The sequence below is a fragment of the Delphinus delphis genome, chromosome 3 (assembly GCF_949987515.2).
Source record: "Delphinus delphis chromosome 3, mDelDel1.2, whole genome shotgun sequence".
Lineage (NCBI taxonomy): Eukaryota > Metazoa > Chordata > Mammalia > Artiodactyla > Delphinidae > Delphinus > Delphinus delphis.
The window spans coordinates 2,562,470-2,573,815 of NC_082685.1; the positions used below are offsets into that span (position 1 = coordinate 2,562,470).

Below are 11,346 nucleotides of genomic sequence, written 5' to 3' on the forward strand. Positions count from 1 at the left end.
ACGGGGCCTTGCCCCACCCCCTGTGCCCCTTGAAGATTGTCCTTGGGCCCCGCCCCCCCAGGTCAGGTCACCTGGGAGCACAGGTGAGCGGACACACACCTGTCTCCCCAGGTGGAAGCAGTGACGTTGACTTAGCCCCTCAGATTTGTTTTGGTTTTAATTTAAATGTACAGAAAAGTGTAACCCGCGACTTGGGGGCAAGTCTCACAACAGGGCCGGCCCCTCCCAGTCACTTCCCCCTCAAGGTAACCCCCATCCTGCCTCCATTGCCTCTGGCCTTGAAGGTCACTTGTGTTATGTCCACAGGGTCTTCTGTCCCCTCCTGTCTGACTCAGACTCACCACGCTGCTGCGGGAATGACTGGTGCATCATTCTTTCTCGTTGGCAGAGAGCATGTCATTCTGTGAGGGCCAGAGAATGATTCAGTCCACTGCTGATGGGTGTTAGAGTTGTTTCCAGTGGGGGGCTATTGGGACTAAAGCTGCTAGGAACATTCTAGAAGCAGCCTTTGGTGAGCGGAGCTCTCATTTGTCTTGGGCGTATACCTGTCAGAGACTGCAGGGTGTAGGGTGAGCCTCTGAGTCTCCTGGGGCTGCTGTAACCAGTCACCACCAACTGGGTAGCTTGGGACAACAGAAATTTTTCCTTTCATCATCCAGAGGCCGGAAGTTCAAGATCAAGGTGTCACAGGGCTGTGCTCCCTCTGGAGGCTCCAGGAGATGGTCCTTCCTGCCTCTTGCAGCTTCTGGGAGCCCCAGGCATCCCTGGGCTTGTGGCTGCATCCCTCCGATCTCTGCCTCTGTCTTCACAGGGGTGTCGTCTCTCTGTCTCTCCTCTGTGTGTCTCTTACAAGTCACTTGTCACTGGATTTAGCGTCCATCTGGATACTCCAGAATGATCTTCTTGAGACTCTTAATTACATCCTCAGGGGCTTCCCTGGTGGCGCAGTGGTTGAGAGTCCACCTGCCGATGCAGGGGACCCGGGTTCGTGCCCCGGTCCGGGAAGATCCCACATGCCGCAGAGCGGCTGGGCCCGTGAGCCATGGCCGCTGAGCCTGTGCGTCCGGAGCCTGTGCTCCGCAACGGGAGAGGCCACAGCAGTGAGAGGCCCGCGTACCGCAAAAACAAAAAACAAAAAACAAACAAACAAACAGAAATTACATCCTCAAAAGTCCGTTTTCCAAATAAAGTTCTATTCACAGGTTCCAGGGGTTAGGGCGTGGACATGATTATTCAAACTTGTACACGAGTGTGCGTTCAGCTGTAGCAGAAATAGCCAAACTGTTTTCCCAGGTGGTCAAGCCATTGTAACCCTCAACTAACCCTCAGGGTGTGAGACAGTCCAGGGGTTTTCAGCAGCCCTTCAACCGGACTCATGTCCTCCTGTGGGTGAGCCAACTGGTACAGGGCCGGTGAGAGAGAAGCGCAGACAACAGAGGGGTGCTGTCTGCAGAGAATTCAAAACAGTAAGAAAAGCATCGCACCCTCCAGAGCTGGTACTCTACAAGTTTGTTGAATACAATATTTTGTGGGGTTGATGAAAGAACTGTCGTGATTACTATTGTTTTATTAACATAGACACAAGTTTCAAGCTTGCCTGTTTTCATTCTTTATCCTTTAATAAACATCGCTTCCTGCGGGAAGTCCATTTGGAGAATTCCCAGTTCTGGACCCTTGAGGACTCAGCTGTGAGCGCTTCCCCTGAGAAGCGGTTCCGTCTGTAACCACCTGCGGTGTCTTCGGGCAGCAATCCAATCTCTAAACCAAATGGGCCCTGCGTGTTCCTACAGGGACACAGTAATCCCAGAGCCAGGGATTGTAAAGACACAGAGATACAGATCTCGAGTCTCTCCGTTTCCGTTGTTGCACCTGGAGTTTTTATTCGTCTTTAAAAGTAAAGCATCAAAGCAGCGTGGAATTTTTGCTGGGCAAGTAAGTGCAAATGCTAGTCCCACCTTCAACTGGGTTGCTGATTTTGAGTATCTTTAAAATTGCAATGTTTTCTTCTCTCTTTAAATGCTTCCATTGATTGTTTGTTACATGACCATTACCGGAAACAATGTTGCCGCTCGGAGAACGGCATGTGGGAAATCGTGGCTCCTGTGGCCACAGGCCATCCTGTCTGCTAGAGTGGGCCCTGCATTGGCCTCTGCCCCGGCAGGAACCTCACCCCTGCAAAGCGGTCCTGCTAGTTGGGGAGTAGATGGCAGGGTTGCCCCACAGAGCTCCGGGGAAGAAGAGGCCGGAGGCTCCCATTTCCAGACACTGAACACACTCCCACACTGCAGTGAGGCAGAGGGGACCATCTGGGGCCATCGGGGACCTGAAGCCCTTGGGGGCTGCAGGTAACACCTGAAACGCTGAATTCCTTCTCCCCCCCCGTCCTGCCACCAGGGGGCGCCCAGACCCCACGCCTCCTTCCAGAACTGTGCCCCACTCTGCCCCATGGGAGGGGGCGTTCGGGAGATCCTCCGGCTTCAGCACTTGTTACAGAAGACAGGGCCAGGCCAGACCGCCCCAGGCGCTGCTGGGTCCCAGGCATACAGTAGGTGCTCAATAAATACTCTTTGGAGGAATGCACGAATGAACAGAAGGGCTAGGGAAGGAGTCTGGAAGAGTGAGGTTCCCAAGATCAGGGCCGGGAGGGGCTGAAAGGGTATACACAGATGGGGAAACTGAGGCCCAGAGAGGGGCAGGGCTTGGCCTGAGGTCACCCCCAAAGTCAAGGGCCGAGTCCATTGAGATCCACATGTCCAGCACCCCTTGCACACTCCCACCATCCCGCGCCCCAGAGGAAGACAACCACAGATGGTACAGACGAGCAGGTTGTCCCAGATCACGGTGTGAGTCACCCCACGCAGGATGGGGAGGCAGAAGGGGAGGTTTGCTGGGTGACTATGTGACACCCCACTGACACTTCCAATCCACACATGATCTAGGCCTGCCCTCCTGGCTCTAGAATCTATGAGGAGACTACATCCAAGACACATGAGGGCAGGGCACACGCTGAGGGTGGGGGCTCTGACCTGCCTGCTCTGCTCGGCCTGAGAGGAATATGTGGCCCCAAGAGGCATCGGGAGGGGGCTTGGAACCTCAGAAAATCCCGCCTTCCCCCATCCTCTTATATTCCCCGTCCTCACGGTTGCCCCAGGGTCAGACACACTGCGGGGAGGTGGGGGCTGGACCAGGAGGAGGGGATGAGGTGCACGTGATTGCGTGTGTACAGGTGGTGACAACGTGGCTGTGGATCTGAGTAACAGGGCATCCTGAAGTGTCTGCAGCCAAGTATGTGAAACTGGGGTGCCCTTGTTAAAAAAAAACTGCTTGTAAAAATTAAATAGGAATAGGGCTTCCCTTGTGGCGCAGTGGTTGAGAGTCCGCCTGCCGATCCAGGGGACATGGGTTCGTGCCCCGGTCCGGGAAGATCTCACATGGCACAGAGCGGCTGGGCCCGTGAGCCATGGCCGCTGAGCCTCTGCGTCCAGAGCCTGTGCTCCGCAACGGGAGAGGCCACAACAGTGAGAGGCCCGCGTACCGCAAAAAAAAAAAAAATTAAATAGGAATAAAAAAGGGGTGAACAGCAGTGTTGCCTGGAGGGAACCCTCCCGCCTCCCCCCGAATTGCGGAAGCTGTCAAGATTATCTCTGAACTTTCTGGTAGCCAGGGCAAAAGGGGAAATTTGTACGTTACAGTGCCTGGGTAGGCATGTTTACTAGGGGGTCATGCCTGTTTTTAACAGTGTCTCTGAATACGTGAGGGTGCGTGTGTTAAGTGGCAATGAGAAGGGAGAGACAGAGTGTCGGGGGTTAAACAGTGGTGAGCTTCCTGGTAGCCAGGGCAAGAGGGGAAAGGGATACATTACAAGGTCTCCTTAGGCATGTCTTCATCGGGGTCATGCTTGTGTGTGACAGTGTCTCCCAGCAAATGAGTGTGAGGCAAGGGGAATAAAAGCAGACACAGAGTCTCTGAGAGTAAAATAACTATGAGTTTCCAGGGTGAGAGAGGAAATCAGAGCTAAAGAGTCCATTTAGTGTATCCTCACCAGTACGTGCCTGCTTCCGACAGTGGATCTGACTGAGTGCAGGGGTGTCTGAGTGTGTGTGGTGGGGAGTCACAGAGCTGCAGGTGGGAGATAGTTCTGAGCTCCCTGGAAGCTATGGCGGCAATAGGGGAAATATGCTGACTTTGAGCCTGGTCAGCCGTGTGTGGCCGAGGTCTGGTCCAGGGGCTCAGAGGGGGCAGCGTCTGGCGGCCAGGCGCACACGGCTGTCCTCGGCGGGGCTCCAGGGCCGGGCGTAGCCAGCATGGGGGAGCAGCAGCCAGTCCTGAGTGCCATCGGGGCTGATGAGGCGCCGGGCCGCCAGCAGGTAGTCCCGATGGAGGGCCAGCGGTGGGCAGGGGCAGCGGCTCGGCGCCCACACATACTCGAGGGCCCGCAGTGGCGAGCGGTTCTTGTAGATGAGCTGCACGCGCACCTCATATCGGGTCTCCTGGGCCTGCCGGACGCGGCCCAGCACGCGGGCCCGGAACACTGCGGGCAGGGTGGTGCTGAGCCCGGCTGGACGCTCCGCCCCGGGGCCCATCCACACACCCCTTTCCAGACGAGGGAACTGGCGGTCAGGTGGGGCATTGGGGGCCCTTGGGGACTGTGGTCAGCTGAGGCCTGGGGTAAGGGTCAGCTCAAGGATCAGTGAGGGGTTAGGAGTCAGATTAGGGCAAAGGATTAGATCAGGGAGTCAAATGAGCGTCAGGAGGGGTCAAGCTGGAGTCAGGTCAAGGAGTGAAAGGCAAAGTCTGACCAGGGTCAGAGGTCAGCTGGATAGGGGTCAAGTTCAGGTCAGTTAGGGGCCAGGTGAGGGATGGGGTCAAGGGCCTCTCACCAAAGTCGCTGCCGCAATAGTGGAGCAGCCGGTGGGCACGACCGCGGGTGTCAGGGCAGGGTGGGCAGGGGTCTGCGGGGGCAGTGCAGTCAGGGGCACAGGCCTTGCTTCCCTGCTCGCCCCCGCCCAGGCTGTCCCCAGCTCACCTGGGGTGGGGCCTGGGGTCCGTGGGGGGATAACAGTGGGGGCAGCGGGAGACTCAGGGGACTGAGGATCTACCTCCCGAGGCTGCGGCTGCCGCAGGGACCAGCCCTGGGCCTGAGCCTGCGCCTGGAAGGGGCCATAGCGCTCCCGGGGGAGCCAGAACTCGAACTCAACGCCGGGGTTGGGCTCCTGCAGGAGGACCTGGGCGGCGGGAGTGGGGGGGTGTCACATACTAGGGAGCTGCCCTCGGACCTGATGGCCCAGCGTCCCCCAACACACACTCTACCCAGCCCCCCGCCCCCGCCCCGCCCCGCCCCCTGCTTCCCAACGGATTCTTTAACCCCACACTCCCAGACGCCCTCTCAGAGGCCCGCCCCCACCTGCAGGAGCAGGTCTTCGGAGGTGGGCCCGGCGGCGCGCAGCGTCTCCTCTGACCCTGTGACGCGGGTGTAGACCACGTGGGTGCCCGCTGCCTCGTAGGTCCCGGGAGGGCTGACCGCCCAGTTCCCGTTGAACACGTAGCGCCCGTCGCCCCCCATCAGCGCTGCAAGGGAAGGGTCAGCCCGGGCTCCCCGGAAGCGGCCCCGCCCGCCTCCCGACCCTGTCGCCCCCCTCCCCGCTGGATTCGGGCAGCCAGCAGGGCGCCTCCTCCCTCGGACCCTGCGATACCCAGGTGGTTCCGGCTGCGGTGGGCGGCGCGGATGTGCCTGGCGCCCTCAGGGATCAGGGTCACGTTCCAGTACCCAGCGAAGGCACCTGGGCGGGAGGGAAGGACGGCGTTGGGGAGCAGGTGGGGTGTATTTGAAGGATGATTTGAGGATTAAGTGGGATACTGCGGTAAGAAGGTTAGCCAAGGCCCTGGTACTTCGAAAACGCTTCCTAAAGGATTGGAGTTACGATGATTATCACTTAAGTGCGGCAGCAAAGGAGTTAAACCCCGTCTGCTCTGGGAAGGGCGGGACAATCTGGCAATGACCAATCAGAACGATGAGCGAGGGGGAGACTGAGCAATGACCAATCAGAACGTTGAGCGAGGGGGGCTGGGCCGCAGACTGCCCAATCAGTGCGGGACGTCTTAAAGGGCCCGCTCTGGGAGAGCGCGAGGACGGGGAGGGCGGTCACCGGCATCCCGGAACACGCGCTGCACGAAGAGGCACGAGTCGTTGGCGCCGCCGCAGCGGCCGCAGCGGTCTTCGCGGGCATCCGAACCCAGCAAACCGTCACAGCCGGCTCTCTAAAGGGATGGGGAGGGCACGCGCGCCGTCAGACGGGCCCTGCCGTCGAGGGGGCGGGGCCCACGGAAGAAGACAGGACCAAGAACTAAAAGGATGGAACCTGGGGGGCAGGCCCTAGTGGGAGGAGGCTGGGGATGAGGCCTAGTGATAGGTGGGGCAGGGGAGGTCGGGGACTCGGTAGGGGGCGGGGCCTAGGGAAGAGGGCGGGACCAGGAACTTAGTGAACGGGGTCTGGGTGCGGGGCCTGGAGGGAATAGGCCGGGTGGAACCTACAAGGGGCAGGGATCGGGGCGGGGCCTGGAGTTCTTACGAGGCAGCGGCCAGCCACGCAGAGTCCCTGGGTGCCCGGGCTGCAGGGGGTACCGTCCAGCACGCGGCCGAAGCTGTGATAGAAGTCGTGCCCCTCCGCCAGGCAGTTGAGGTCGCACTGGTTGGGTGCTGGGGATGGGAGGAGTCGGTGGCAGTGGGGGACATATCTGAGTTCCAGCCCCCTTCCTGCCAGTCTCCCCTCAGGCAGCCATCCTCTTGGGCAGATGAGGCCCAGAGACTCAGCCAAAGCCACACATGGAGGCTGAGGCAGAGCCAGGACTGGAACTTAGGCATTCTGCTTCCCGTTCGCTGGGACTGTCCCAGGCAAGTATCCTGGGCCTGCACTCATTCGTTCATTCATTCATTCATGTTCAGTCCTAATATTAGGGGCCCACTATTAACATCATCACCCATTCTTCACTCATTCTTCCATACGTTCATGCCACAAACACTCATCGAGCACCTATTTTCCAGACAATGTTCTAGGCTCTGGGGCACAGAGGTGGGCAGAACACACTCGGCACTTGGGCTCTGCACCCAGAAGGTGCCCCCAAAAAGGTTTTGGCCAGTTCTGACTGAGTCCTGCATAGCCTGGGTATGTTGCTGGCCCTCCCCGGAACTCAGTTTTCCCCTCTGCCTGGCAGTGGGGCATAATGGACAGTCTGACCACACCCGAGGCCCACAGACCTGATCCCTGCTCCCCCTGCTCAGTCTCCCTCTGGCTCCCGACGCCCTGAGGCTGGCTGGCAGACCCAGCCTGGAATAGAACCTGAGCTGGCCCTGGCGGGCCTCTGTGGGGGTGAAATCATGGCAAGTTTCCGCCAATTCTTAGGGTGAAGGAAATAAAACTCTGTGAGGTTGACGGGTGGAACTTTCTCCATTCTAGGATTTTCTTATCTGTGTCTACCCCCACCGTGGCGTCTGAAGCTGCCTATTTCCCTTAAATCTGGAGGCGCACTGCCCCAGGCACACAATTATATAACTCGCTATTTTCAGCTCAGTGCGACAATATTTCCTGCTACTGGTGTAAGTTTGAGAAATGTTGGCCTCTGGATACAGCTCCCAGTAAATCCTCAGCTTCGTGTTCGACCCTGTGCAGAATAGACCCTGCCTCCTTCTGCCCCTCTTCACAACTCACACTTGCTTTCCACCCTTCACTTCACTAACTCCTACATATCCCTGAAAGCCCCAGTGCCAATGCCCCCTTCTTGCACCCCTCCAAGTCCCCCTTCCTTCTTAGCAGCCACTTTTCCCTGCCAGCTCTGAGGGAGCTGGACTAACAGGAGCATAGGCTACTCACCACCATAGAAGGGCACCCATTGGTAGGTCTTCTGGGTGCCCAGGACAGGGTGGCCATTGTAGAGGGCGCATTGGAGGTCTCGGAAGGGCACAGCCCCTGGGGGACATTCCTGGGGACACAGATCGGTGGAGCAGAGGCTGGGACAGCCCTGGGGATGCCCAGAGAATCTGGCATGGTGGCAAGGATATTTGGGGGCATGAGTAGGGAAGCAGGAGGGCTCCAGGGAGAACTCAGTCTGGGGGGTGGTTGGCTAGAACTTACGGGCAGCTGGCAGAGGCGGTACTCGTGGGTGTCCCCCCAGCACAGCTCTTCCCTGGGAAACCTTCGAGGAGCAGGGTGGCCAGACTGCGGTCAGCACCTCCAGAAACCGTTCCACAGAGCCAGCCTGCCCACCCATCCACCCCCGCTAACCCCACCCACATTCCAGCTGGATTAGTGGGATTAAAAGGCACAGCTTGTGTGGGCAGGTCGAGGGTGCGGCCAGGGGCTGGGCCAGCCTGACAGGAGAGGAGGGGCAGGGACCCCCTCCCATCCCACCCAGCCGGGTCCCAGGAGCCTCCTCACCGGATGCATTGCCGGCTGCGCACGGAGAGCCCTCGCCCGCAAGAGCTAGAACAGCGGCTCCAGGAACCCCATGGAGTCCACTCACCTGGACCCTACTTGGGGAGACAGAGGCAGAGTCAGCCTGGAAGGGAGGCTGGTGACCCCCACACTGCCAGCTGGGTTCCCATGCCCACTGCCCCCTGGGCTCATGTCCCCCTTTACCTGAGCGTTGCCCCCCAAACCACAGTTCAGGAGGGTCCACAGCAGGAGCAGGAGATTCTGGAGTGGGCGGGGTCTGGGGGACAGGAGGGGGCGCAGCAGTGGGGGGGCCAGCAGGCCAAGGGTTGCACCCCAGCTCTTCCCTGACTGGCTGTGTGATTTTGGACAGTATCTCAACCTCTCTGAGCCTCCCTTCTCATCTCTGAAAAATGAAGTCATAATAGAGCCCACCTAATAGGAGAGTTTTGAGGGGTTCGTCAAATTAGGTGAGGAAAACGGGGGCCACAGAGCCCGGTCTGGAGAGAGAAAACTCAAGTAATTATTACTGGTTGTTTACTGTCTGTGATGCACGTAGTAGGTGCTTATTCAGCGTCTGATGATGGAAGGAATCATTCCAGGAGCGTGCCCAGGTGTCTCCAGGGTCCTAGGGCCCTCCCCAATCTCCCCACCATCTTTGCTCCTACCTTCCGGTGTGGCCAGGGGCCAGGTGCTCCTCTTCCCCCTGCCTCAGTTTCCCCATCTGTGCAGTGGGGACCAGCTGGGCACAGTCCAGGATTCTATGGGACCTTGCAGAGGGTGTAGCTGGTGGTGGCTGGGTCTGGTGCCTGGCAGAGCTCCCCCCACCCCACGCCCGGGCGGGCCCCAGCCTCCAGGGCCCCCTCAGCTCCCAGACCTGCAGCAGCCAGGAGCTCCCGGATGGGGGGCGGGACGGGGCAGGGTGACCTGGCCCCGGTCCAGTGGGTGCCTCATGGCCTCATGTGAAGAGGGTGTGGGATGGAGCCCCAGAGCCACCTGCAGAGGGAAAGGGGCTGCCAATGAGGATGACCCAGGGAAGAGGGAGGCGGCTGTGTGGGGGCGGGGGAGAGGGTGGCTGGGAGGCTTTGCCTCCCTGGGCCTCAGTTTCCCCATCTGTCAGGGGAAGAATGAAGTCACTTGCCATCCCCACCCTCCCCATGACCATGGCATTGGTGGAGAAAGTGGCGGGCTAGGGCCAGGGAGCCCAGCGGTCAGCAGTGCCCAAAGGACACGCAGGCCATGCTGGAGGGCTCCAGTCCTGGATGTCCCGGGCAGCGGATGGGGGAAGGCAGGGCCCCACTGGATGTTCTCGAGCAGCAGTGTCCCTGGTTATCAGGCTCTCCTGGCTCTGACATTCAAACCTGGGGCACCGAGGGTCTAGGGCCAAGGTGGCTCCAGATGCTGAGAACCTGGGGGACCACGGGGTGGGTCCCCCGTGGGTCCCCCCCTCTCTGACCAGAGCTGTGAGGCTGGCTGCATCTCTGAACCCCAGCACTGGCTGGCCCAGGAAGCCGGAAGAAGTCCGGGTTGGAGAGCAGTAGGGGGAGGGGGCTTGACCCTCGGACACCCGCTCCCCTCTTAGCACTGGCTTGTGGGGTGGGGGTCTAGGTGATGCAAAATGAGGGGCTTGAGGGATCACCATTCCCACTCTCCAGAGCCCCCTGCCCGAGGAGCAGGACACACCCCCCGTTTTGGCTGCAGTCCTGACTCTTGGTGTGATCTCAGGGCAAGCCACGCCTCTGGACCTCAGTTTCCCAAGGAGGAAGTGGGGATGAGTTTTCTCCCACCCTGGGGATTGCTGCCTCGCCACCCCCCAGCTTAGGGACGGGGAGAAGACTCCGGCCGGGATAGTGGGGGGATAGGAAGAGGGACTTACCGGCTACGTAGAGCCCAGGCGGCGCGTCCAGGTTCCCAGGGCTGCCCGTGGGCGAGCGGAAGCCGCGGGGCCCGCGAGAAGGGGCGGGGGGAGCCCGGGACGGCCCCTCCCACCCGGCCTCCCAGGGCGCGCCCCGGCCGGGGTCCAGAGGGGCGGCGGCGCCGTGCGCCCCCGCGCGGCCGTTGCGCGCCTGGGCGCCGATCTGCGGCAGGGGACTGCTCCGCACGCGCCGCGGCCCCCCAGAACTGCGGCCTGGTGTCCGACCGTCCGCGCCCCGGTGACCTTGGGAAGCCCAGGGCGGGGGAGCCACGCGGGGACTGACCGCCCTTACCCCCACCTCGGGGCTGCTATTCCGGGCGCCGCGCTCAGGGCCCGGGAATGTGAGCGAACCGAGGTCGCCCTGTTGAGACTCCAGGAGGGCGCTGCCCTCTCCCCACCGACGCCCAGATCGCGTCCCCACGAAGGTTCCCTTTCCTGGCCATTACCCCTCCCCAAATCCCTCTCCCTACGCCTCCCTCAAAGTCACCCTACTCAGGAACCGGCGCGCCTGGGTTCCCGCCCCAGGTCCCGACCACCCCCAGCGCAGGGCCCCAGAGCACTGGGGGGAAGCTCAGTCCCAGGGGCCTGGCGTGGGGGGCGGAGAGCCCCTTCCCAGCCCGGCGCATTCCCGGGCGCTGCTGTCACCAGAGGACGCGCCCCACCCCGCCTCCCGCCCTCCCTGCCCGGCCCCAGGCTGCAAGCCGTGGCTTCGCAGCTAGACCCGGGTCCAGAAGGTCCGCCTCCCACGCGACTGTGGCCCCACCTTCCCCGACCTCAAGTTCCCCATCCGGGCAATGGGGCCGGCGGGGGTCTCCACAGCGACAATTCCAGGTGGATCTCAGCTCTTTGCGCGGACGGGCAAGGACAGGGTTACCCCAGGGTTCCCCACCACCAGACCTTTCCCCGGTTTAGCATCTGCGCGCCCCCCCCACCCCTCATCCCCCGCCCAAGCAGGGACGCAGCAGGCACCCTCCGCTCGCCCCCTCCCCTGGCTCCTCGCTGTGG

At 60.8% G+C, this 11,346-nt stretch overlaps 1 protein-coding gene across 1 annotated transcript; it reads right to left on the minus strand.

The window, feature by feature from the left end:
• Positions 1-3,982: 3,982 nt before the first annotated feature.
• Positions 3,983-9,232, minus strand: ADAMTSL5 (ADAMTS like 5). Its single transcript, XM_060006516.1, has 12 exons — positions 9,095-9,232; positions 8,634-8,706; positions 8,433-8,524; positions 8,130-8,190; positions 7,869-7,977; positions 6,570-6,697; positions 6,147-6,258; positions 5,694-5,780; positions 5,405-5,568; positions 5,027-5,225; positions 4,881-4,952; positions 3,983-4,531 (listed from the first exon to the last, which is right to left on the minus strand). The coding sequence occupies exons 1-12, from the start codon at positions 9,148-9,150 to the stop codon at positions 4,230-4,232; spliced, it is 1,455 nt and encodes a 484-aa protein (XP_059862499.1). The 5' UTR covers positions 9,151-9,232; the 3' UTR covers positions 3,983-4,229.
• Positions 9,233-11,346: the final 2,114 nt, after the last annotated feature.